The following is a 25,819-nucleotide window of genomic DNA, read 5'->3' as shown; positions in this document are numbered from 1 at the left end:
CATCTCCGCCAGCTCGAACTGAGCGGACAGATCAAGGCGCAACGCGATACACATCTCAAATCTGCTTCCACACGCGTATCAGTTGATGTTTTCGATATTGTCTGTACTTTCAATTTTCTTTGGATCCATTCACGCCTGCCAACACAATGGTGGTCCCCGTGATTGATACGCCGCGTACGGAGGCAGGCAACGCAACCTATTTAAACAGTATCAATGAACCGGACTTTTCGATTGAAAACTCATTTCGCTCGCCTTCTAAAGAAGGGAATGATCTCCTCAAACAAATACAGGCTAGTCGCGCTGGGATGAACCTGAAAACTCCCCGATCACGAGGAGCCCGTGGGCAGCCTGAGTTCACGCCCTTGCTCAAGAGCGCTACAAGGAACAACATTATTCGCCGTCAAAGCTATGGAAAGGGCTTTGATATTCCTCAGACTCCAGCATTCCTAAAGCCTGGGTATCAACCTTCAGAAAGTCCGGCATTGCCTATGGAGAGTTCGGGTCTCTACGATGAACAAACCAGGAGCTCTTTTGCGGGAGGAACTCCGTTACCGCACATTTCAAGCAGCAGCGCAGCGTCAACGCCAATAGCTACTCTGCCAAGGCGGGATGCTGAGGATGTTTTGGCAAATGGTGCGAATGCTATGACATTGAAAGAACAAGAGAATGTAAGTTTTATATAACAAATGGCAGGATCTATGACTCACAACGTGTAAGATTATCAACAGAATCGAGAAAGACAACTTCGGACTTAAGTTGAAGATTCATTTCCTCGAAGATGCTCTCCGCAAAGCTGGGCCAGGATTCAGTGAAGCCGCGTTAAAGGAGAATACGGAGCTCAAAGTCAACCAGGTCACTCTTCAGAAAGAGCTGCATCAGTATCGGAAAACTATACGCTCCGCAGAGCACGAATTAGAAACATACAAGCAGGACTTGATGGATATGCAGGAGAGAATGAAGCGTAAATATGCCGATGCCGGACAACGGGAGGAACTCGAGCGGTTACGAGAAGAAATAAATGTGAAGAATGACGAACTTGCGGACCTTAGACAAAAAGTGGGGGCTACTGATGATGATCGAAAGGATGAATTAGAAGGCCTCAGAGATGATATTCGAGAGAAGGACGCGGAGATGGATGAATTGAAAGACGAACTTGAAGACCTCCGGGAGAGACAAAAGGATGAGCTCGAAGACCTAAGAGAAAATGTCTCTTCTAAAGATGCTGAAATCGAAGAATTGAGACAGAGATTGAAGTCTGTCGAGGAAGGACAAGAGGCCGAACTAGAGGAGCTTGAAAACGACAATGGTGAAAAGCAAGACAGGATAGAACAGCTCGAGAATGAGAAGGAGAAGTTACAGGAGAGGTTCAAGCGAATGCAGATGGATGACCGCCAGCAACTCGAGAAGTTTGCAACGCATATGCAAGCTACCGAGGCAGAAGTTGAAAGATTGAGGATCCAGTTGCGTCACGCAGAAAACACATCCAAAGACACAACTATCAGCAAACAACAGATCGTTGAATTGGATCAATTTAGGGTTGTCGTTCCTCAAAAGGATGCAGAGATCCAAAATCTGAGGCGGGAGCTCACAGAGCTAGAGGACGCTTTCAGGGTGAGACTCTCAGAGAAGGACCTCCAACTTGAGCATTTGGGAAATGATGTTCGGGACAGGGAAACACGGATAAGAGAGCTGAAAAGCAACCCCACGGATGCTCAAAGCTTGAATGAGCGCTTGGGTATTGCGGAAGATCAGAGAATAACCAGTCTCAAGGCTACTGTCGAGGAAAAGGAAGCTGAGATTAAGAGTCTCAAGAACCAGGTCGAGGAGACACAAAGCCGAGTGAAGCGCAATTTGGACTACGAAAACCAGCGCCTTGAGCGCCTTCGAGCAGAGTTCAGCGGCAAAGAAGCGGAAAATAGTGATTTGAAGCGAGAGCTACGCGACCTGCATGAGCAGCTAAGAAATAATGAGGTGGATGAAAACAATCAAATGGAGGTTGAGCATCTTCGGACACAAAATCGAGACAAAGATGCAGAGCTCAGCATTCTCAAAAAGAAGCTGCAGTTAGCCGATAGTCTTTTTGCCCAGCTCGAGAAGGCACGCACTGAGCTCGAAGAAACTCAATCATTGCTACAAGAGAAAGAGAACGCCATCTCACGGAAACAACATTTGATTGTAAGTTTATTCCTGCTGCAATTGACATTGTAAGCTAACATAGTCGAAAGGATGAAATGAAGTCAGCCACCAGCAAAGATTCCGGTTCTGTAGCCAGACTTCAAGAGGAACTAGCTACAGCGCAGGAACAGATACAGGAACTGCAGGAGCAACACGCAATTTCTACGAAACGAAGCAATTTGGTTGAACAGCAAAGACACCAACGTGAAATACGTGGTATGGAAGAAAAGATCAATGAACTATCGGCTGAACTCGAGGCACGCCATGAAGCTTGGATGGAGCTGAGATCAGAAGTCACTGCGGTCAAGAAAGAACTTGCTTCGAGCAAACGCCAGGAGGTTGTTCTCCAGGACCAGATTCAGGGTCTAGAGGATGAGGTTGAAATTCTTGAGCTTAATCTTGAGGAAGAGGTTGAAAAGACGAAGGATGCTATCGCAGCCCGCCATCATGACGCGGCGAAGTTGAACAAAAAAGAGCATGCTCGAAATCTTAAGGAGCAAGAAGTTGCAGAGGCCGCAAATCGGCAACTGGAGCGCAGTATGGACAAGCTTAAGCAAAAAGAAAGACGCCATCAGCTAGAGCAGCGAGGGTTGATGAAGAGTATACACTTCCTCAATGCTAAATGTGCCAGGCTTGAAGGATTTAGAGCCGATTTGGCGTATTCAAAGGAGTACTACCAGAGGCAGATTGATATGTACAATGCTTGGTAAGTTGACCTATCTGCTGCTTGCTCCTCGAATTCAACTAATTGATGAACAGCAACAAACTAAATTTGAAGATGATTGCTGAGATGGGCATTGTCGTGGACGTGAAGGAGCCAGAAAAGAAGCTCACTTTCAGAGTGGTTGCTCGTATGGTTCAGGCCAGCGTTCGAATGAAGAAGCTGCAAGAAGAGTGGTCGGTACACAAGCAACTTCGAGACGCCATTCTAGCACAGCTTGAGCACAGCAAGCGTAAGATGAGACGAGGCTTGCCATATTGAATCTTGAAACTGGGCTATTTAAAGCAGGGAACTTTTTGTCACCAGGTTGAATCATTTTGCTAAGACCAAAGGCTATATATAATATTTTTTTTTGGCGTTCAAGAGCGCTGTTATGACTACTTTTGGCAGGGTGATAACTTGGGGTCATGGGTTCGGCGTTGATTTATGAAATTCTAGGTGTATTTTCTGGCTCCAAGGACGATACTTCAGGAGGATCCAAATGTCATATTATATCCTGCTCGATATTTTTCGATAGAGAGATATTACCCTGTTTAATTTGATCAATTTGATACCTTACCCACCGTGTTGAGTCTCCTCCGTAACGTACGAGTATAGCATAGAGTAAGGTCCTCCTTTTCGTGGCTTGTGATTGGTTCAGAAAGATTCGCTTAGGTCAAGCCCTTCGGGAACTTTGTCAACCGGACGAGACAAAGCAGAACGCGAGAACCTTCGTCTAACGGCAGCAGCATCAAGAACTTTCCCAACGCTGCCAAACATGGGTGTACCATTTGATTATTCTCCGGACCGACCGGAGCACATTGACAATATTCTCAATGGTCTGGACAGATATAATCCGGAGACTACGGGTGTCTTCCAGGACTACGTGAGCCAGCAATGCGAAGAGAGAACGTACGATTCCTACGCCAATCTGGCTCTGCTGAAGCTGTAAGTGACGCAAAAAATTTCTCGACAAACCCTTCATCGACGTCTTTTTCTTATGTGATGACCAAATCCACAAAACGTTTCCTATTACCTGAGGGGTCGCGGAACATGAATCACTCTGCCCCCGCTGAGGCGACGTTATTAGCTCTATCTGATTTTTCACTGTCTTGTACTATTTTGGAAATGTCTGCATATATTTGATAACATCAAACCGTGCTGACATTACTGTGATTCTGTGCGATAGTTACCAATTCAATCCTCATCTCGCCCGCGATGAAACCATCACGAATATCCTCGTCAAAGCTTTGACCGTCTTCCCTGCTCCTGACTTCAGCTTGTGCCTCCACCTTCTCCCGCCTCACGTCCTCACACCTGTCTCAACCGCCAACCTCAGCCCTGCTGCCGGTGATGCTCCTCTCTCGGAGGCCGTGCAGAAGCTCAACATCCTTAGCAACCACCTCTCTTCTGCCTCCTACGCCAGCTTCTGGAGTACACTCGACAGTGACGACCTCTATGCTGATCTCATCGCCGACGTCAGCGGCTTTGAGGAACTCATGCGCATTCGGATCGCTGTGACTGTCAGCCAGTGCGTAAGAGAGATTGAGAGGAACGTTCTGGAGAGCTGGCTGCGACTGTCAGGCCAGGAGTTCGAGAAGTTTGTCAAGGAAGTCTGTGGCTGGGAGATCAGCGGCAAGTCCGTCCGGGTACCTCTGAACAAGGAGAACGAGGCCAAGGGCACTGTCGTGAGAGAGAACGTGAAGTTTGACCGTAAGTTTTTCTACAAAGCAATCGCGTGAAACCGAATCTTTACTAACGGCATGCGCAGAATTCTCAAGGATGGTCAAACGGGCTTATGAGCAGCCTGCATAATGGAATTTCGCCTCTTTTTTTTTTTTTTTTTTTTTTTTCATTGCATGACGACGTATGCCATTTCAATTTTTTTTTTTCATTTAATTTTTCCTACATGATACTCGCTACGGGTAGCAAGGCGTTGTAAATTTTTGGGAGAGAACGGGCATATAGGAACCCAAAAAAGAATCTCAAATTCGTCTCGCGTCTCTATCGTATCGTCAATACCAGCGTATTTGATATCCGATTCTAAATCAAATAAATTATTTCCGCTCCGCTAGCTCTTCCCACTGAACCCCAACCCATTCCTCCACGTAGCCAGACTGTGCCTCCCGGGTATCCGGGGCGTGGCAGTCATTACTGCACACGCCAACAATAATCGTTCCCCAATCCATGCCATCCAAGCTCGTAATGTCAGCTTCAAGCTCTGCGATGGCTTGAGGTGTCAACTGCAATTCAAACACCCTATCACCCCCGCAATTTGTGCATCTTGGCAGGCCGAGGGAGCCTTGCTGCTTGACTACAGAAACCTTTGCTTCTGAGTGACCTTGGTGCAGCGCCAGCAGCTTGCCAACGGCATCAGTTTTGCTGTATAAGAGAGGTTGACCGCTGAACTCATAACGCAGCACCTGCTCAGGGTTCTGAGCCAGACGGTCCGCAAACCGCTGGAACGTCTTGTCTATGGTAGATTCGAATCCCTCTTTGTCATCGGACCGAGAACCCCCGCCCGAGGAACTGCCCTCTGCGCTATCAATCTCCTCAATCCGATGCGCAGGCAACGGAGCTTCCTGCTCAGCACTTAGAGCCTCATAGTCCGCATCAAGGTAATACGAAGGATACGGTTTCGGGAACTTGTCATTGGCAGGCCAGGCCTCCTGGGGAACGGGCGATTGAGCGACTTTCGGCCGAGATGAAGCAGGGGCAGAATCAGAAGAGACTTTGACCTTTGCGGCGAAACTCTCCGCAAGGGTCTCGTCTTCAGGACGTTGCGGTGGCTTAGCGGCAAGGGATGACAGAGGAGGGAGCTCAGACTTTGCCGTCGAAAAGGGATTCGTCGCTGACGACTGGCCCGCGCCCGTTGTCGAAAACGGGTTGGCATTTGATGAGAGTGTCGTGGGCTGTGCTCCAAAAAGACTTTCTCCAATATATTTCTGCTCAGCCGGTGTTGTTTCTTTCGTAGACTCGGACTTCTTTCCTTCTTCCTGCGCTTCCTTCTCGGACTTGGCTTTTTGGGACTGTGACGACGGGGGCACTCGCACGCCACGGATCGCTCTCACGCTGCCTGCCTTCCGTCGACACGTTTTCCGCTGGCAGTTGAACAGGTACAGCCTCCTCTCATGGCCGGGGAATCGGTCTGGCAAGTCTCCATTGAGCTGGAGAAGCAGCGTCATGAGGTCATTGCATACTTTGCAACGCGCGAGTGCGGCTGAAGGAGGGACAGACGGATCCAGCCAAGACTATATATTTGAAAAAGAGAAATACAATTAGCGCCACAGGTCTCGATACATCTGTTTGATTCACCAAAAAAGAAAAAAAAAAATTTGTTCGAAGGGAAGAGCAGGCAAAGACATACAGGATAGCCACCAAGCTGGCTCTCGGAGTCGTCTGTGGGCTCTTTGGAAGCGTAGCCCAGTAAAACGTTTGTCTCAGTGTAATTTTCGTCGTCCATGCTCGAGTCACTGTCGTAGGACGCCATTTTGGGCTCTATTTCAATATATATCTATCACAAAGAGTAGCTTCCTTTGATTGTATGTGCGCTTTTGGCGGTGTTCAATTAAAAAAAATTGATATTGTTGCGATACGCCGATAGAATCGCTGCTCGCCTAAACAGTGCCAGCCCGGCCGCTTGTTCACTCGCCTTGCTCCAGTCTGGATGCAACGCCATGCAGCTTTCTCTATAAATTACAGCTTACATTTATTTTAATAGGTGAGACGATTTAATACGCTTAGTGTATGTACCTACTTTAGACATTTTTAATGCTACCTGACTATTATTTTAGTTGTGCTACTGTTTATGACATAGGCAAGAATACTTTCAATGCCCATCCCGTTTGGTATTAAATTCCATTGTTTATATTGACAAGCTCATTGTATTTTTCAACAACTGGTCATTATGGTGCTTTCTTGTCCATGACTACTTTTAAAATTTATTTCCTGCAGTTGAGATTAATTTTAATATTAAACTTGTATATCGGTTGTTTCCATGTTCTCAAGGAGTTTTATCCATTTGGGCATTCAAATTAAATCAATTTCTGGGTCGTCAATATCGTTGCTGTGAAAATAAATAGTCCTATCTGACCACAGAACAAGACACCGTAATTCTATATACATCACCATGAAATGCTTCAAGCATCTACAAGATAATAGAGCCAATATGCAGACCGTCAGTTTGTCCGTTATCATCCCAAGGCGGGCCGAAATCAGGATCGGAACGGGAGGTGAAATAAAGACAGGTCGAGAACGGAAATGAGAGAAAGCAGGGCGTTAAGTGGGGCAACCATGGGGCTTCAACGGATCTGTTATAGCAAAAAATCCCCTTACGAAGAGTTCTTTCAGAGCCCAAATTTACTGGAGAGCGCTGCCTCTTCAGTCAGCATCGACGTAATTGAAAAGCAAGCAAAGGGGGAAACCTACCTCCAAAGACTGCTTTACGCTTTTGCTGGCTAACGAATTTACTGACATCATCGGCCCAACCCGAACTATGTTCTTCCAATCTATCCATAGAATCGCTGCTAATCCCCAGCTGTTCAGCTCTTTCACTTAGCTGGCGTTGCATGTATGCCCAGTACCCTTCATCGGATGCAGACGAAGACCGGCCCGGGCCAGCGAGATGACGCTGCTCCTGCTGAAGTCTTGCTTCCTCAACCATTCGCCGCGAAGGTGGGCGATTGGGACCGCCGACTGGGAAATGTTAATGAAGGGTGACAAATGTAAAATGAGACGAGCAGGAACATACTGAGAACGTCCATGTCACTAGGCGTAACGTATTGAGTTCCTGAGATCCATTGAACGCCTGAGATTGTCGGTCTAGCTGGGACGAGCGCATCGGGATTGTAAAGTTTGTCATAACATTTGACCCTAGCGAAATAATTAGCTTCTGCAAGCGCATTGCTGGTAGGGTAAGCCCAACCTCTCTTCTCCGACTCCCCATAGATCGATCACGGCTAACTCTGATGGACCAGCCCACGCGAAGAGATTGCCGTTTTGTGAAATGGCGGAATCGGAAAACCGCCTGATATCAAGCTTGTGATCAAGCTTAGCTTCTCCAATCTCCTTAATTCCTGGTATTGAATATGCTCTTGCGCTGCCGTCGCCAAACAACCCGACTATAGCAGCACCACGGTCATGCACATGAACAACACTGGCGGTGTCACAAAAGTATTTGTCCCAACTCTTATGAGCTCCTTTTGCAGATGTCGGTTTGAAAATTCGAGCACCGGACACAGAGACTGCAACAATCACCCCGTTCACTTTGGAGCCGGTCCTCAGGTTGGCCACTGCCGCTTGCGTAGCATATGTAGCATATCCGGAGTCTATATTTAATGGTGTAATGGACACAACGCGATCATCAAGAGCGGTTGAACCAGCAAACTGCACCGCATAGCCTCCGCTTGGCCCTGGAAGGATTTTTAAAGTGGCAACGCGACCGGTATTTGTTCCAACAAAGCATAAGAGGCTAGTATAATCTGCGGTTCTGTAAGCAGCGCCACGGCAGAGCAGGATACTCATTATCTCACTTACCTTCGCCATCAAGGCACATGGTGCCAAATTCTATTGTAGTCGCCCACTCTGGTTTGTCTCCAACCAAGTCTTCTCCTTTCAAGAAGCTGGAGCGCTTGCTTCGTTGAACAAAAGAGCTCAAATTTGCTTGGTAGATGACATTAGGACCTCGCATATCGAGAATGATCAGTTCTCCATTCTCAAACCCTGCCCCCACAAAGCCGACATCTGTCATTTTAATGGCTGACACGGGTCCAAGTCCCAGTTGGAGCAGTACCTGAGGGAGGAGACCCTCTTTCAGAGAAGGGTCCGCCCGGTCTTGAATATCTAGAACGGACGTCTCGCTGGCTTGCTGGCTCGTATCTGCTAGCTCTGATCCATAGAACTGATTGACACCCCATCGAAACACCAAAATCTCCCCAGACTTTAGCCCAACAGCGAGCTCGCTAGTGACGCCAGACATGGACATTGCAGCAACCTCTACGTTTGTCACATCTCCAGCCGCTCGAGGAACGTCAGCTTGAACAACATTCGCATTTTCGATCTCATCCCCGTGTCCAGCATCCCAGATTCGGATAACGCCATCTGCATGCGCCGCCAATACAATATTTCGGCGTTCAAACCGACGTAAAGGATGAGTTGCTTCCGCACCTCCTTTCAGGAATTGAGGTCCATGGGCTCTGGCTTCCACCATTCCTAACCAGCGGGTCCTCTCAACGGTAGACAAGGCGATTTTGTTGATGAATGGATGAACAAAAGATAAAGACACATGCAGCTGGTTTGACGGGGATATAAGATGTCCGCTAGGGAAGCTTAACGTAATAATCTCGCCCGAGGACAAAAGACCCAAAATTGCTATTGGGTCATGGCAGCCCTCATAATGCGGGGATGTTCGAGGAACCAAGCAGAAATCGATCACTTCGGCAGCCGAGGGGGTGGACAGAACATGCTGCTTTTTCGGAGACGCAAAATGATCCGAGAGGATCTGCCAGGACGAAGTCATATAATTTGGTGTTTTGCCAAGGTCAACAAAAGTGAGACCCTTCCCCAGCTGCGTCGTTGGCCTGCCACCAGCAATGAGAATACCAGTATCATCCGCATTCTGTTTCGAGCACCACGCTATTCGAAATAAAGGCGCGTTGACAGAAAATGTTCCAGGACTGGAACCCGAAGAACCCACAGGGGCCCCTTGCTTATGAACGTTTACATCCTGAAGAGTTCTCGCCATGATGAGACGCCCGTCTTTCGGATCCCAGATGGCGAAGCTGGAGTCTTCATGACCAGTCAAGACAAAAGTTCCAGTGGGATGCCATAAAGCTTGGGTCAGCCTGGGGCGACGAATGGTGTTCATAGATGTGGGATCGGCATCACCTCCCGGTGCACCGGCTGGCAGCTCATACTCGAGATATGTTATCGGTTGGTTCTCTTTGAAAGAGAAAATAATGGCACCGTCAGTATAACCAATCAATAGCTTCCCGATGTCTCGAGGATGCAGTGACAATGATACAATTGGCGGAGATCGGCTCCGAGGACTGCGGGACCTCCAGAAGTTGGGCAGCTTAAATGGAGCAAGCTCATTACGATCCAGATCATATGCAACGATTTCACCTTGGAGATTATCAGCTTGGAGGATTTCGGGAACGGAAGAAGAAGTTCGCCTACCATTCTGAAGACCCTGATGTACAGATCATAATGAATATGCATATCATGAAGTGAGAGAAGGGTACTTATAGCGGTAAGCTTACCAAAAACATCCAGTCCATGCTCGGATCTGTCAACAATGCTGTTACCAATGACGGAGGTGTGTATTTGGCCTCAGGTCGCCTCTCATTGAGCAGGAAGATTGTAACCTCATTTTTGGAATCGAGGCAGATGAGTTTGTCGGCACAGAATCGCAGCGACTTTACTGAGGCTCGACGCGAGAGATTAAGTGATACACAAACTCTTCTCTGGCCATAGACATATATTTGGCCACCAGCATACTTGGACTCATTGGTTCCCACCGCAAGGAGGGACTGTACTGGATCATAGGCCACCGTAGACACTTGGGAGCTCACGCCGTAGTGAGTCAACTGCATCGATCAAAAGAATCAGCCAAGCTGTAGCAAGGTTGACAAAATATCAAAAAGAAAGGGAAGATATACATCATCCGGCAAAAACAGCTCTGGGCCGAGTCCGGAGGAGAAGTCGTTCTGGATCCCAGCTTGCTTTCCTCTTAAAAAATGAGCCATGTTCCGTTGTTCAATGGTGAGGCGTCGAAATTATTGATTAATAATTAAGGCACAGTATGATGAAGACTGCCGCGCTTCGCGGAAGATTCTACAATAGTTGTGCATATATTCGCGTCTGGCATGAGTTGTGCCGTGAGAGCCTGCATAGGTCGCAAACGGCCTTGGCCTTCGTAATGGGTAAGCTTGGCTTCCTTAGCTGTCCACCCCACGCCGATGAGAGAGACCGACTCACCGCCCTCGGCAACTTCCTCTATGGATTACACCGCCTAACTTAAACTAAGGGTCAATAAGAAGCTCTATTGCTGCCAATGAAAGTGCACAATTTTATTCTTTCAATCCTGTATTCGATTGTAGTCATCTAGGAAGTAGGACTTCGAAAGTTATCTAATCTCCTCAATTCTACGAATGAAGAAACGGTAGTAATTGTCCCATAGCAAATCTTGAAAATAAAAATAGACTGCTCGATGGGGGAAACCATTTTGAAAAAAAAATTGAAACGCCAACGCTTATTTGGACCGCTGCTATTACATGCGTTAATAACTAATTGATAAAAGAAAATAAAAAAAAATTGCTGATGGCCGTGGTAGAGCAAATCATGAAAAACTGATAAGCAAAACGTTCTTCTTAATAGCTGAGAGGCCTGTCAGTGAACCATAACTGTGTCGCCTGAATGCGACTGGCCCATGGAGTGGCTCTTTGCTGATGGTTCGGGGGCTCCTTTGTCTCCACCATCGCCCATATCCATGTCTTCATCGGCGTCTCCTTCGCCCTCCTCTTCCTCAATGTCTTCTTCCTCACTTCCGCTACTCTCTGCTTCGAGGTCTTCGCTGCCAGCTTCTGACATTTCATCCTGATTCTTCTCATGCGCCGATTTCGGTGGACCAGCAATGTCTTCACCACCTTCCATTTCAGCATCTTCTCCAGGCTCGCCATCAACCTCCTCGCCACCCTCATCGTCCTCCGCACCATATGCATCCTCATCGTCGTCGAGAGTATCCGCGTCTGGTTGCTCCGGAGGATATTCGGCTGGAGCAGATTCCTCAGAATCCCTTGACAGGCTCGGTCAGAAAACGGATATTACAAGTTGGTCTTAACAAGACATACCATTTGATAGCGAACCGGGTTACTCTCGGCTTTTCTGCCAGAACGTTTCTTTGTACTCTTTCGATGATAGGCTTGGCAGGTGGATCGGCATTGAGCTCATCAGAGTCATATTCATTGTTGACATAGTAACCGACGCGCACGAATTCTCTCCCATCGTAACTGCATGTCAGAAGAATAACAGTAACACCAAGGATCTCGGATGTCGGGATGCGGCGGAGGTCCGGCGGGTCAGCCTCAAATATGAATTTATTGACACCAACTGGAACTGGCCCGACAAGGAGGCAATCGAGATCTTGATCATGCTCAGAGCTAAGTACAGCGATTAGACTTTGACCAAATTGTCGTAATTTTCGCCGAAAACTCACGACGTAGCCGATCCAACATATGTCAACTTCCATTCCAGATCTGTAACTTCAGTTAGAATTGATAAGCGATGTAACAGAAAGCATTAAAAGCAACAAACCTTTCTGCAGTTGCTCGAGGCATTCAAAGGTGATCTCGAAGCGATAGTTGTCGGAGAAAGCGGCAGGGTTATTGAGCACTTTGACGCCCAACAAGGACACGACGGACATGGCGTAAAGTATATATAAACAGCGACAGCCTTTGCAGTTCTGAGGTACACGTCGAGAAGAAGAGAAAGAAGACACTGGTATATCTAAAGACCAGTCCCGGGCTGAGAATTTGCAATTTGCCTCAGGTTAGCGATGATGCTCTCGATAAGTTCCTGAATTAAACGGATTTTGACGGGTCAATGAACCAGATGTGAACGCGTCTTGTTCGCGTCCTACGATAATTGAAATATGACTAAGCAGGTTGAATTGAAACTATGCTAACTAAAATTTACCATAACAGGTAAGCGACCTTTTCATTCCACCAAAGCTCGTTGGCTGCTGAAGCTGCAAATGACGGACGAATGAGGCACCGACATCTCCGTCTTTCACCTTCAACAAATGCAATAGCCTGAATTGTCATCGTGGTTTATGACACAGTCTACTTTCCGGCATCGCCCACCGCCACGATATTGTTGATCGGAGCACGAATATAGAAAGGACATTGAAGCCCATAGAGGCCATTCGGATTTCGCATAGTCACTAATTAGCTCCAGTCTAGGCTCATCTTCTGGCAAAGTCATCTCAGGAGATGGGCGATATCAATGCGGAATTGGCCCTTTTGGACTCAATGCAAGCCATGAACGAGGCCGCAGGAAACTTTGATGGGAGTCTCGAGGAGGACGATCAACAAAGGGAAGAAGCTTCGTCAGATGAATATGACCCGTCTCGATCTTTTAACGACCCTTCGAACGAAAACTCTTCTGGAATTGAACAGAGGAGCCCACAACAAGATGCCCATGAGAATGTTGCATCAGTGACACAGGTAGCCGAATTGGGCTCCCGCCAAGCTCAAAGCCCTCCCAGCGGCGAACTGGTATCATCAGCGCATTCCCAAGCGTCTTCTGGAGAAACTTCCCAAAGTCCTACCCGTCAAGCTTCACAGCCGATTGACCATTCTCACATAGTTGACGAGAAACCCGGGGGATTTGAAGATGGACGGGAGCCGCCTTTGGCCGGAGAAAGTGGGTTGTTGAATGTTGCGCAGGGTTCATCATACACGCCTCAACGTTCTCTTTCTCATACTCCAATCAATGCTTATTCATCAGAAGATGTATCAATACAAAATGCTGCACATGGGCAAGGCGCTCCTGATACTGTTCCTAATTCCGTTGCTGGTGTTCCTGATGTCTCATCAAATGATGATAGCTTTAGCAAGTCCGCCCAGAGTTTGACAGCCCCGAATACGTCAGTCAATGAACAACAGTATCCGACGATCTCGGTCGGTACGGCGTCAAAAGCTCGTCTACCCAATGACCGTGTGGGAATCTTGGAAGACAGGATTAAGGAAGATCCACGAGGTGATATGGATGCTTGGCTTAGCTTGATCAGTGAGCACCGTCGTCGTAATAAGATTGATGAAGCTCGGACTGTCTATGAGCGATTCCTCAAGCGTTTTCCGCTAGCGGTGGGCACCAGCTTGCTCGTAATAATTTGATTTATAACTTCGCTAACGAGGCATTTAGGCCGAGCAATGGATTGCTTACGCTCAAATGGAGCTTCAAAATAACGAATTCTATCTTGTCGAGCAAATATTCAGCAAGTCTCTTCTGACAGTTCCGAACGTTCAGCTTTGGTCCGTTTATCTTGATTATGTGCGAAGACGCAATAATCTCACAACCGACTCCTCGGGGACGGCTCGTCAGATTGTCGCGCAAGCCTATGATTTTGTCCTGCAAAATATTGGCATCGATAAAGATGCCGGTGCCATCTGGCAGGATCACATAAGATTCATTCGTTCCGGCCCAGGGACAATCGGCGGCAACAGCTGGCAGGATCAACAAAAAATGGATCTGCTCAGGAAAACTTATCAACGTGCGATTTGTGCTCCTAATCAAGCGGTAAATGCTATTTGGAAGGAGTATGACTCGTTTGAAATGGGTCTAAATAAAGTGACTGTAAGAATTGCGGCCAATGAACAAAGGAGACGATACTCACACTACTACTTGCAGGGCCGAAAATTTCTCCAGGAAAAGTCTCCGGCATATGTCTCCGCACGAAGCTCATTTACAGAACTTCAAAATATAACTCGAGACCTTGTTCGAACGACGCTTCCGCGGTTGCCGCCAGCCTTAGGTTTCGAAGGGGACACGGAATACTTGAAACAAATCGAGCTGTGGAAAAAGTGGATTCAATGGGAGAAAGATGATCCGTTGGTATTGAAAGAGGAAGACATCAGTGCCTACAGGGCACGGATTTTGTATGTCTTCAAACAGTCAGTAATGGCATTGAGCTTCTGGCCTGAGATGTGGTTTGAAGCTGCTGAATTCTGCTTCCAAAATGAATTGGACAAAGAGGGAAATGAATTCATATCCCAGGGAATTGATATGAACCCGGAAAGCTGCCTGCTAGCTTTCAAATATGCTGATTGGCTGGAGATTCAGAGCCTAAATGATGAAGGTGAAGATACCGCTAAAAGACGAGGAGCCATTGTCCGCGAGCCTTATGACAGAGTACTAGATGCGCTCTATGAGCTTATTGCGAAGACGAAGGCCCGAGAAGCCAAAGACCTTGCGCGGATAGAGGAAGCCTTTCCCCACCAGGTTCCCATCAATCAGCCAAGAGAAAATGACGAAGACGCTGATGCTGAAGACGATTTTAAGGATCCCGAATCTTCAGCTTATGACGCTTCCAAAAAAGCCCAAAAAGAAGCAGTTCAAAATGGAGCACTCGTGCAAATTCGACTGTTGTCTAGGACAGTGTCTTTCGCTTGGATTGCTTTGATGAGGGCAATGCGTCGCATTCAGGGGAAAGGTAAAGTTGGTGATGTTGTTGGGGGCTCGCGACAAATTTTTACAGATGCTCGCAAGAGGGGACGACTTACTAGTGATGTTTATGTGGCGAGTGCCCTCATTGAGTATCACTGTTACAAAGATCCAGCTGCTACCAAAATATTTGAACGGGGCATGAAGCTATTCCCCGAGGATGAAGACTTTGCGCTAGAATATCTCAAACATCTTATTGCTATCAATGATATTACTAGTCTGTCTCAAATATTCGCTCTCTACTCTGAATTATCTGCTGACAGTAGCTTATAGATGCTCGGGCCGTGTTCGAAACCACTGTCAATAAGCTGGCACAGAGAGCGGAGACTCTGCAAAAAGCGAAGCCTATCTACGCTTTCTTCCACGAATATGAGTCGCAGTATGGAGAACTTTCTCAAGTCGGTAAGCTGGAGAAGCGTATGAGCGATTTATTCCCAGAGGATCCTCAGCTCCAGCGTTTCGCTCGGCGTTTTGTTGGCCAGGGGTTTGATCCTACGGCAATACGGCCGTTAATATCGCCAGCAACCCAGGCACGCCCCAAGGCGATACTTTCCATTGAACCTCCTGAATCTGTTCAAAATACACCGCCTGTGCGATTCGCGCAAGTTGCAAATTCACCCAAACGTCCACTTCCGGTTGACGATTCAGACACTGAAATGAATCGACCGCGGAAACTCAACAGAGGAGAATCGCCTCTTAAGGGTGCAGCAGGGCGGCGACTTGACCAACAAAAACGAAACCGTCAGCGAGAGATGATTGACAGCCAGGGGCAGCTAGTTTCTGCTGCTGTTCCGCCACCAGCACTCCCTAGGGAGGTTCTCTTTCTGCTGAGCATAATTCCTCGAGCTGAAACATACCATGCGACAAGATTTAAACCAGAGGGAATGGTCCGACTTCTTCGAGATGCACACATTCCGACGTCACTACCTTCTTCTAGGCCGGTACCGATGATCCCACCCGGACACATGAACGGTCAGTTTCCATGCCCTTGAGCTCCTCCATAGCCAGTTAAGCAGAGTTTTATCAATCGCTCCGAGAGGATGCTTAAATGATTTGATCTACTGGCGCCCTTGTCTTTGTGCGTAATGCGAATCTGAACTAATTTCCTCAGGCTCATACCAATTTGGAAGATGAAATGCGCTCCTCTCCCTAGGCAGAGGGATATGCAGGATTGTGACCTCGGACCTTTTGCGTTTATCAATTTGCATCTTCTTTTCCTTTTGTTTGACGCAGCTTTTGTGATTTATCTTCATGTACATACACTGGCGTCTGGAGACTTGAAAAAATGGGCGAGCTTGTTTGTGCTTTGTCTTTTTGTGTCTCGAAATACACGTTTGAGGTATTTGACACCTTTCAAAGGGGCCAGTACTTTTTTGGGAAGAGCAGTTACAACTGGAGTTGCAAGGATAGCAAACTGATTTCTCGCTCTTGGAAGTCTGATTCTGTTACTTTTTACAATCAGTTCAAGCATCCATTTATGACACAGAAACAATCCATAATCAGTAACAGCCGTGACGTGCAGGAGTCCAGTATTCAAGTTGGCAAAGCGTTATTTGCGTACAAGACAAATCTTCGCGACCGCGTAAATTTAGAAGGCCTTCGAACCATGATCCAGACTCTCTTTCGTGTTACTCAACAGAAAACGGGTATCTGCCTCAACCTTGATTTCAAAAGACACTTGTGTCACAACTCATTGTCTTAACTTACAATGAAGATGAGATTGCAAGCCCCTGCCTTCCCGTCCTTATCCTGGACAAATTTGGCGCCACGCGAGACAACCTCGTCTAATGGCACCCCGCGTTTTAGTGCCAGCCTCCCGGAAGTGGCCCGCTGCTATCAACTCACTCAAACTCAACGTTGATCAAACCATTATCTGCATTCCGGAAAGAGGCAGATAAATTATTAAAGCCCAAAAAGTAAAGAGCTCCTGACCGTGCACCCACTCCGTAGTCGATGCTCCAATTTAGACTCCAGTGGCCCTCAATCGGAATTTGAAAGGACGGTTCAAATTTGGCCAGAGCTGTATCACTCACTACCAACCACAACACGAGATTGACAGAGGGCCGCTCTTTCTACAAACGCCGCTTGCTCAATCCATTTCCATTCGGTCACTAGGTGAACGCAACCACCCTCGTCGCTCTTTTCGGAAATATCCTCTGTTTACCCTTGGTTTGTCTCCACTTTTCTTCCCTCACATCTCTTTCATCTCGTTTCTACTTCTCATCATCTCCAACTTCGTTTCAACTCATGTTATCTACCTACCACCGTCAAGTAATACTCTACCGATAAATCACTTCTCCTTGAAGCTTCTTCCCTATTGCAAGTAAGTCTGGTGGCATCTCTGAAGTTGCTTATCGCAGTTTTGAGATTGGTTCTCTCAGCGCCTCCCGTCCATGCCCTTTGAAGAATCAATAGCTTGACACCAAGACTTGTCCTGGATCATTCAAAGCTTAAATCTCTCCTCAAACCTCAACCTTTGCTTCCTCTTCATCCCTCTCTGTTTACTTTCTTGTCTCCTTTCAAACGACTTTCGCCAACGTCGTCAACTCTCTCTTCATTTGCCTCAGCCAGCACCCCTTACTTGCTGCAGCTTTCTAGCGAGGGTTTCATGCTTCTCTACCCCAGCCCGACCGTTGTATCCTGCTAAAAAAAATTCCGTTGTCGAGATTTCTGCTCTCTCTCTACTCGAAGATACTTCAGCCACGGTTTCCGTGTGGCTATCTCGCGTGACCCAGAGGGCTCGCGTCGAGGTGTAATCTCTGGAATCCCTGGCTATCATCATTGTCATCATCGTCCTCTTCTTGTGGCTTGATAAGTTCTTCGAGAGCCATACTAACTTGCTTCTAGAAATACCGAAAATAGTATTGAACTTATATCCAAACAATGGCTGGCGCTGCAAAAAAGCGTCAGACGAAAGAACGTCGTCAACAGAGGGCAGAAGGATCCTCATCTGGCCATGCGGACAGTCAGCGAACGTCAAGTCCTTCTGGTACCCGTCCTCGTGAGGAAGCCGCAGAGGTGGGAGGCTTCGATGGCCAAGGATCGCCTCCGCCCTCAGAGCCAGGACCATCGCAACGGTCAGTGTCCGGGCCTGCTGCAAAGGACCAGTCGATTTCGGCTCCTGTTATCGAATTTAATAAACGGATTGACTTGCCTGCCATGGCATATAATCTGAATCGCGTTGTGAGTCTTCAATCTTTCACTATCCCCCTATTTTGTCTTTGGCTGCTATCATTCTCTCTGAAACTTGCAATCTTTGCGTCGCTCCCCTTTCGAATGCTTTGATCCTAGCTATTGCTGCCTGGAATGTTTGCCCGGAAAAATTACCCTCCTCAATTGTTTGTGGCTATTCACAACTCCTTCATCACAAAACTGTGTTACCTTGTGCAGATTCATTGGTACGCCTCTGTCACTTGAAGGTATTTCCAAGACAACCTTCACCATGGACATTGGTTCTTGTAATTCCGGGCCTCACCCGGGATACGAGACCAGTATAAAAAGCCAACGCCTTCCCAGCTGTTCTTACCTTTTGTCCATTCATTTTTCATCGCTTTTCTAAACGCAGCTTCGATTTGAGCCTGTTATCCCCAAAGCCATTTCCACCTCGAATAATTTGTTTCTGTTTGCTTCTCACCTTAACTTTGAATACTTTCCCCTACCCTATTCGCCATGTCGAAACCTTTCGGCCAGAATACTGGGGATAAAGGCGTTAACCCGCCACCCCGGATTCCTACCATTCGCGTTACTGATCATGTCCCCTTTGACCAGACCGACATGGCAACGGAATTAGAGAAACGCCCGGCCCAGGGAAACACGACTGGGAGAGAGGTTACCATTGCTATCAACTCTTTCAATGTGACTCAGATCCCTGACAAGACTGTCTACCAATATGATGTAAGTGCATTACGGCTTAATATGACTTAATATCTGCTGACATCATGATAGGTGCAAATTGGTTCTGGGGTTGAGAAGCGAGGATTAATTAAAAGAGTCTGGAACTCCAAATCGATGGCCGACAAGCTCGGACCCGGCTGGATCTTTGACGGAAATAAGATCGCATGGTACAATCACCTTTCCCCCAATCCTGGTTTCGTTTTACTGATTTGATATCCAGGTGTCTACGTGACATGAAAGGCGAACTTAATACCGAAATTGATCTCGATCAAGATGAGGGTCTCAAACCACGTGCCGGAAAACCGAACAAGCACAGAGTTTGCGTTCGAAAAACCAATACAGTGAATCTTGCGGCAATCAGGGCTTATCTTACTGGAAAGATGAGCTTTGACACCCCGGTGCTCGAGGCAATTAGTAAATTCCCACACTCTTAGACTGTATTTTCGGATCTGACATTGCGATTCAGATTTCTTGGACCATTTGCTTCGCCAGACTCCGTCCATGAAGTATACAAGCATCAAGCGCTCATTCTTCGCGCGAGGACAAGAGCGGTATTATCTGGGTGGCGGAATTGAGGCCTTCAAAGGCGTCTATCAATCAATCCGCACTTGCCAGGTGAGAATCCAAGTTCTACAGGCGCATAAAACGATTTGCTAACATTCCATTACAGGGCGGCCGGCTGGCGGTAAATGTGGATGTTGCAAACGGGACTTTCTGGACCGAATCCGTTGTTCACCAAACAGCTAAAGAGCTTGTCCACGCTGGTAAGTTTCACTCCCGATTGACCTTTGGATCTGTATTAATCAAATTTGCAGCCGACTATACGGAGTTGGTTTGGAAGCTCAAGCAAGTTAAGGTTCACCCAGCGGACCCCGACTCTCCCATGCAAGACTCGCCTGCCTTCAAGGAGCTTCGTCGCCTCAAGAAGGTGGGAATTTATGCCAAGCACCGTGGCTCAGAGGAGAGTAAGTTTGAGCCCATTAGGAAATATCTTTCAGGCGCTGATGGCGAAATTTCTAGAGGACAAAGTCTTTATCATCGATCACTTTTTGAGAGAGGATGCCAAGAGTTTCAAATTCCCTGTCAGGGATAAGAAGACTGGAGAAATCACTCAAGATGTCTCTATTTACGATTATTTCCGGCGGCGATATAACATTACCCTCCAATATTGGAACCTTCCGCTTATTCAGACCACCAAGAAGAATGTTGTTTTCCCCATGGAGTGCGTGGTAATTGCGGAAAACCAGCGGTATCCGTTTAAAACCGATGAGGACCAGGTTAGTTACAAATATTGAACGAATACAAGAAATATAAACTAACTGCAATCTATAGACCGCCAAGATGATCAGATTTGCCGTCACTAGACCGAACGACCGCATTGCGGCAATCAACCACGGTCTGGGAATGCTTAAATGGCCTGAAGATGTGTATTTGAGAAATTACGGCATGACTATCGACACAAAGATGGTGCAAGTATGTCGCTCTTGCGTCTCCATGCATCCTTGCCTCCAAGCATACCCCCGCTAACGTTCGCTCAACAGACCAGAGCCCGTGTTCTTAAAAATGCTGTCATTCAATTTGGCAGCAACACCCATGACCCTGGCGTCTCTGGCAGATGGGACCTCAAAGGCAAGAAATTTATTAAGCCAAACAAGGAACCGCTCGTCTCCTGGGGCGTAGCATTTTTCAACAATGCGTAAATAGTCTCCTTCCCTGTAGACTTTTTAGAGGGATTATCTGACAGATTTCTAGGCGCATCAAGGTCGACAAGGCGACAGTTGAGAATTTTGTACGAGAATTTGTGAAAATCTATATCGGCCATGGTGGTAACATTGCCACACTCAAACCCTTAATTATGGCAGCACCAAACAACCCAGCCGAAGCTGTCCAGCAACTGTGGCAAGCAACTGGGAATAAATGTAGGTTAAATGCAGAACGTCAACGATAGCAATCTATTAACATGAATCTTTGCAGTCAACAGACGTCCCCAAATCTTGTTGTTCATGGTGTCTGACAGAAATTCTTTCCACTATCTTCGGATTAAGAAGAGTTGCGATTGCCGCTACGGTGTTGCATCCCAAGGTATGTTATTCGGTTATTCATTTACTCATCTGCCTTTGCTCTAACATACTGTAGTCATGCAAAATGCGCAAGTGCAAAAAGCGAATCCGCAATATATTTCAAATGTTTGCATGAAGATCAATGCAAAGCTTGGCGGAGCCACTGCGCGTGTTTCAAGCGTAAGCCTTAACAATCTTAATCCGACATGATCGCCTTCACTGACAGTTTCTTTAGAAGCAGGGCGGAGCGTTTCCTGTGCCAACGATGATCATTGGAGCAGACGTGTCTCACGCCTCTCCTGGAAGCGAACAGCCTTCTATGGCTGCAATGACGGTCTCCGCTGATGGTAAGTGACTATGATACCACAAAATTATAAATTCTACTGACTGGCTCGGCGTGACAGAATTTGCTACTCGCTACTGGGCCGGCTGCGATACCAATGGACCTCGTGTGGAACTCATCACTGGTGGCAACATTAATGGCATACTCCAGCCAATTATTACTGAGTGGATGACCACTGTTGGCAAAGGAAGATTACCAGAGCACGTCTACTATTTCCGTGACGGCGTTTCGGAAGGTCAATATTTGCAGGTCCTCCAGCAGGAGGTTCAGGATCTCCGGAATCTCTTCAAGAGATTGGTTGAAGGTGGAAAGGTACGTCACAGAATGACTGGGAAAAGTAGAATTCAGGCTCATAGCTCACAGCAACCCAAATTTGTCGTCGTTGTGGCTTCGAAGCGCCACCATGTCCGATTTTTTCCCAAATTTGGCGACCGCGTTGCGTCTGACCGCAATGGCAACCCGGTTCCTGGCACTTTGGTCGAGAAAGACGTCACTCATCCGTATGAATACGACTTCTGTAAGTGCGGATTTTTATTAGCCGCTGCTTCGCCGCCCTCCACTGTCCACGCCTTTCTCTTTTTCCCCCCTCCCGCATGCGCTAACCTCGACTTAGATCTCAATTCGCATTCGGCGATCCAGGGAACAGCTCGCCCAGTTCATTACCATGTTCTTTTGGATGAGGCTAAGTTGCAGCCAAATTACTTCCAGAATCTTATCTACGAGCACTGCTATCAGTATATCCGCTCGACTACCCCAGTTTCCCTATGTAAGTTCTCACCCAAAGTCATCGTCGGTTGAAGAGCTCAAAGTAACTCTTTTCTAGTCCCCGCGGTTTATTACGCTCATTTAGCGTCTAATCGGGCTCGCTCCCACGAGAATGTCCCAGCAAGCTCCGGTCCGCAGTCTGGTCCCGGCTCAAAGCCACCTCACAAAGTTGCTGCCCTAGCGGCAAAGGCTAAAAGTGAGTCGGAGAAGCCACCCACTGGCGGTCTTCCATTGATGCCGATCAACAACATCGGACGCCTTGCCTGGGACATGTGGTATGTCTAAGCATCCAAAACTGGTGGCTATTTCTACGACGACCGTATCAACGGAAATGTGTCTCGAGAAATAAATCTAGTGGCCAGACGGTCTCTTTTCCTTTCTTTTTCATCTAAGATACGAAGCGTTTGATGTTTTTCTCGAATGCGCAACTTGCCCTTTCTTATTCTATTAAAATTAGCTTTTCTAGTTAAGTGGGTCAAACAGCTTCCCTGGGCTCAGCATTGAGGATTTGTTTGCACTCCTCTCGATAGCCAATGAAACGCACTCTCTTTTTCGGCGTCGTCTTGCTTAAGGGGTTTCTCGGGAATTTCTGCCGCTATTGGTATTTGCCTATCACGAAGCTGACAAACTTGAACAATGGCAAATTGCTGCTGCAAAATCTGGGGAGACGGTGACAGGAAATATGCTACAGTGATCTTTCGCCGTTGCTAAAAGTAGCTACCTACCTAAGGTAGTAGTCTTTAACCTTTACACAAATAAATATTCCTGGTTCCAAATGTTTCTGCTCACATGTGTTCATTGAGGAGTTAAGTACAAATTTATCCCAGAAACGAGGCAAAGTAAACTGCCCTCTAATTAGCTGCCAATAATATGGCCTGCATAACCCTCAAGCTGACGTAGCAACAACAACAGTGAAGGTATGTCGCTTCAAGAATAGTCGGGCACATCTGCAATGATTAGACCGAACTTTGGATTGTATAAGTTAGTTCTCAAACGAGAGTAATACACGGTTAGAAATGTCCCTCGAAGAAAAGTACGGTGCATTGTCTTTGAATCATCCGAGTCTGAGGTAAGATGAAGCTTAAAGCCGCCAACGATTCAGCAGATGCCACAGTGTTTCATTGCATAAGATATACAAATTGCTCTACAAAACATCTCTATAGGAAAAAGGTACAGGTTCTCTCCATGATCACTTGGAAGGCTCAAGCGACGTCTGTTTTTGGGTAGAGCGGCTAAGGATTGTGAGGGGCCAGCAGAACCCCACGTTGGTCCCCTTGTGCCCTATCTGGCCAAAGGCTTATCGGTGCGAATCTAAGCCTTTTCTTGATCTAGTCTAATCACGATAGGGCCCGGGTGCTCCTCTCGGCCCGTTGAACCTGCGAGGGGGTTTTGGGACTCGTCATAGCGACCAGCTTCTCGTATTCATACTTGGATTCCGCCCGCATTCTGTTGGCATTTGCTCGTCCAGTGTACAAATTACAGTAGTTAGTCAATCCCATTCTACACCCCTCGTCTACTCTACCGAATTTTATACAAGACCGTATTTCTTGTGCAAGTTTTAATCCAATTACCCCTCTTACATTTCTTTCCCCCTCCCAAGGCTTGTTCAAGTGTCTTGTCTTGGTCTTTTGAGAGCAGCAGAGGCCTGCAGCTTGTATTACGGTCATCGTCCAGTGTTGCTCGTAGCGATGGCCACTCAAGCTCATTGTCTCTACTGCTTCGAGACACTTGCGGCAAGCCTCGAAAAGAGGGACGCTCTAACCCTTGCCCAAGTCGAGAAGTTTTGGGATGCGTATTCCGAGTCTTTGAAAGATGCAGCGTCTGCCAGCCATGAAGGAGCAGATAGTGATGTGGCGGAAGTAGATGGCGATGTCTCCATGGACGAAGACGAAGACGAAGAAGACGCGGATGAGATAGATTCCGAGGATGAACTTTCGAAATCGCAGAAAACTCCAACTTCCTCTGCACCCGGTGACTCGCTCAGCGCTCTCAAACCTGCTGGCGTCAGTCGTCTAAAGGCCAAATTAACCAGTCCTTCCTCGCTTTCTGGTTCTTCGGCGTCTCCATCTTCAACAGCTTCGTCTACATCGACCAGATCCTCGTCACGCCTTTTTGACCAAACCTCCAAAGCTTCCTCCCGGACATCGTTTTTCTCTCTGGGACGTGGCTCCTCGTCATCCTCGTCTCGGCCCCGTTTGCCGGATTCTCCTCTCTTTGTGACGTGGAACATTCTCAGCAAATCTGGCGGCAAGAGCCTTCGCGGCTGCATCGGAACCTTTGAAGACCAGGAACTCTCGTACGGCTTGAAGAGCTACGCCCTGACATCGTAAGCACTCCCCTAACGTCAACGCTCCCTTCATAGCATTCATTTCACACCCCTACCCTCTTCATATAAATATTTTGCTAAACAAGAATTGCTGACACATCTTGGGCTGCAGCGCCTTTGACGATTCTCGCTTCATGCCTATTTCCAAAAAGGAGCTCCCGACTCTCGAAGTTGGCGTTACGCTCTTGACCAACTTTGAGACCGCGCCGTCTGAAATGGCCTGGGACATTGGCACCCACGGCCTACGCATCTCCTTCACCTACCACGGCCGCCGCCATGGCGCGACCTATCTTCCCGACGTCGCGCTCGAGCAAGGCTGGACCAAGGAAGAGACGCTGGTCAGCCTGATGCGCAAGGCAGGCTGGAGCGGCCGGCGCGACGAGTGGCGCAAAGTCGTCGACCTCAAAGTCATTCGTTACCAGGGGAAGCGGTGCTCTCTGCCCTATGTTGATTGGCGAGAATGGAGAGACTGGGTCGAGGAGCAACATCATCTTTGATCTCTTATAGTCTCTTCTCTTATCTTGACATGTACTTGGAACACCATCTTCCCTTGGGACGACATAATTTGGATAGTTCTCTTCTTTTGGTTTCTCCCCTTAAAGTCTCTTTTCTTCTAATCTCTCTAATTTCGATACCACTCCGTTCCCACCGTCCATTATGGCGCGCCAATGTAGGCGTCAACACTTTATAGACAAATTTAGTCATATAGCTCCCCTCCCCTTCCATTTCCATAATCAAATAAATAATCTAGGGACAATACATTATACCTTTATAACCTTCAAAGGTGATTTAAATAAATCATTTTATGGCAATAATGCACAACAACAATCTGGAAATTCATTTATCGAAGCCAAAGAAGCTCAATTAATTTGATATATCATGATAAGCTATTTTTATGAGAGTGGGGGCGGAAAAAAAAAGGAAAAGACTCGGTATAGTAACGTCTTTAGTCGTACTCGTACTCTGTTCGTAACGTACTCTGTTCGTAACTAAACCCATCTAGATAAGGAAATAATAGAAGAAAGAAGAAATGGCAAGCCACGCTTGCTTTATTACCGGGGGAGGGGAAAAAAGAGAGAAAATTCAAAAAGAAGAAGAGAAGATAAAAAAAAAGAAGAGGGGGAAAAAAGGGAAAGAGAAGGAGAAGGAAGATTATGGTAGTGCGAAGAAAGTGTATATCTCTGTGTATTGACCTCGGGCTGGAGCATCATTTCTCATCCATCATGACACTTTATGAGGCAGGCAGACAGGCAGGCAAGGATGAGAAGCCTACTGACCTAGAACAAGCAAAAGGTACTAATGTAGGCACAAAAGAAAAGAAAAGAAAAGAAGAA

The 25,819-nt window shown here is 47.2% G+C and overlaps 9 protein-coding genes across 9 annotated transcripts; 6 read left to right on the top strand and 3 right to left on the bottom strand.

Moving 5' to 3' along the window:
• The first annotated feature begins 3 nt into the window (after nucleotides 1-3).
• Nucleotides 4-3,427, top strand: L228DRAFT_251732 (hypothetical protein). Its single transcript, XM_018333624.1, has 4 exons — nucleotides 4-668; nucleotides 718-2,175; nucleotides 2,226-2,881; nucleotides 2,935-3,427. Exons 1-4 carry the CDS (start codon nucleotides 147-149, stop codon nucleotides 3,155-3,157), a joined length of 2,859 nt encoding a protein of 952 aa, XP_018184423.1. The 5' UTR covers nucleotides 4-146; the 3' UTR covers nucleotides 3,158-3,427.
• Nucleotides 3,428-3,613: 186 nt separating this feature from the next.
• L228DRAFT_251731 (ARM repeat-containing protein) lies at nucleotides 3,614-4,728 on the top strand. Its single transcript, XM_018333623.1, has 3 exons — nucleotides 3,614-3,823; nucleotides 4,065-4,588; nucleotides 4,647-4,728. The coding sequence occupies exons 1-3, from the start codon at nucleotides 3,654-3,656 to the stop codon at nucleotides 4,688-4,690; spliced, it is 738 nt and encodes a 245-aa protein (XP_018184422.1). The 5' UTR covers nucleotides 3,614-3,653; the 3' UTR covers nucleotides 4,691-4,728.
• Nucleotides 4,705-6,452, bottom strand: L228DRAFT_286361 (hypothetical protein). Its single transcript, XM_018336438.1, has 2 exons — nucleotides 6,243-6,452; nucleotides 4,705-6,126 (listed from the first exon to the last, which is right to left on the bottom strand). The coding sequence occupies exons 1-2, from the start codon at nucleotides 6,363-6,365 to the stop codon at nucleotides 4,933-4,935; spliced, it is 1,317 nt and encodes a 438-aa protein (XP_018184421.1). The 5' UTR covers nucleotides 6,366-6,452; the 3' UTR covers nucleotides 4,705-4,932.
• Nucleotides 6,453-6,898: 446 nt separating this feature from the next.
• On the bottom strand, nucleotides 6,899-10,745 carry L228DRAFT_251726 (putative snare-dependent exocytosis protein). Its single transcript, XM_018333622.1, has 8 exons — nucleotides 10,534-10,745; nucleotides 10,135-10,461; nucleotides 10,052-10,064; nucleotides 8,411-9,997; nucleotides 7,800-8,355; nucleotides 7,626-7,747; nucleotides 7,304-7,570; nucleotides 6,899-7,247 (listed from the first exon to the last, which is right to left on the bottom strand). Exons 1-8 carry the CDS (start codon nucleotides 10,618-10,620, stop codon nucleotides 7,222-7,224), a joined length of 2,985 nt encoding a protein of 994 aa, XP_018184420.1. The 5' UTR covers nucleotides 10,621-10,745; the 3' UTR covers nucleotides 6,899-7,221.
• Nucleotides 10,746-10,957: 212 nt separating this feature from the next.
• Nucleotides 10,958-12,466, bottom strand: L228DRAFT_251724 (histone deposition protein Asf1). The gene is made up of 4 exons (XM_018333621.1): nucleotides 12,188-12,466; nucleotides 12,090-12,129; nucleotides 11,725-12,033; nucleotides 10,958-11,669 (listed from the first exon to the last, which is right to left on the bottom strand). Exons 1-4 carry the CDS (start codon nucleotides 12,294-12,296, stop codon nucleotides 11,264-11,266), a joined length of 864 nt encoding a protein of 287 aa, XP_018184419.1. The 5' UTR covers nucleotides 12,297-12,466; the 3' UTR covers nucleotides 10,958-11,263.
• A 173-nt stretch (nucleotides 12,467-12,639) lies between these two features.
• L228DRAFT_251723 (Suf-domain-containing protein) lies at nucleotides 12,640-16,607 on the top strand. Its single transcript, XM_018333620.1, has 5 exons — nucleotides 12,640-13,740; nucleotides 13,799-14,230; nucleotides 14,285-15,314; nucleotides 15,371-16,069; nucleotides 16,209-16,607. Exons 1-5 carry the CDS (start codon nucleotides 12,865-12,867, stop codon nucleotides 16,229-16,231), a joined length of 3,060 nt encoding a protein of 1,019 aa, XP_018184418.1. The 5' UTR covers nucleotides 12,640-12,864; the 3' UTR covers nucleotides 16,232-16,607.
• A 1,373-nt stretch (nucleotides 16,608-17,980) lies between these two features.
• Nucleotides 17,981-18,514, top strand: L228DRAFT_242162 (hypothetical protein; the record flags this gene model as incomplete). The annotated part of the gene is made up of 2 exons (XM_018331387.1): nucleotides 17,981-18,280; nucleotides 18,389-18,514. 2 exons carry the CDS (start codon nucleotides 17,981-17,983, stop codon nucleotides 18,512-18,514), a joined length of 426 nt encoding a protein of 141 aa, XP_018184417.1.
• Nucleotides 18,515-18,871: 357 nt separating this feature from the next.
• L228DRAFT_254613 (Piwi-domain-containing protein) lies at nucleotides 18,872-22,444 on the top strand (the record flags this gene model as incomplete). Its single annotated transcript, XM_018333842.1, has 17 exons — nucleotides 18,872-18,991; nucleotides 19,043-19,158; nucleotides 19,212-19,405; nucleotides 19,458-19,606; nucleotides 19,662-19,755; nucleotides 19,807-19,956; nucleotides 20,012-20,268; nucleotides 20,324-20,464; nucleotides 20,533-20,687; nucleotides 20,744-20,910; nucleotides 20,966-21,073; nucleotides 21,128-21,231; nucleotides 21,287-21,398; nucleotides 21,456-21,706; nucleotides 21,758-21,911; nucleotides 22,008-22,160; nucleotides 22,218-22,444. 17 exons carry the CDS (start codon nucleotides 18,872-18,874, stop codon nucleotides 22,442-22,444), a joined length of 2,652 nt encoding a protein of 883 aa, XP_018184416.1.
• Nucleotides 22,445-23,675: 1,231 nt separating this feature from the next.
• On the top strand, nucleotides 23,676-25,256 carry L228DRAFT_225357 (hypothetical protein). The gene is made up of 2 exons (XM_018330379.1): nucleotides 23,676-24,485; nucleotides 24,598-25,256. Exons 1-2 carry the CDS (start codon nucleotides 23,848-23,850, stop codon nucleotides 24,980-24,982), a joined length of 1,023 nt encoding a protein of 340 aa, XP_018184415.1. The 5' UTR covers nucleotides 23,676-23,847; the 3' UTR covers nucleotides 24,983-25,256.
• Nucleotides 25,257-25,819: the final 563 nt, after the last annotated feature.

This window comes from Xylona heveae, assembly GCF_001619985.1.
Source record: "Xylona heveae TC161 unplaced genomic scaffold L228scaffold_16, whole genome shotgun sequence".
NCBI lineage: Eukaryota > Fungi > Ascomycota > Xylonomycetes > Xylonales > Xylonaceae > Xylona > Xylona heveae.
Note: the sequence above shows the minus strand (reverse complement) of the source record. Positions and strands in the feature narration are given on the sequence as shown.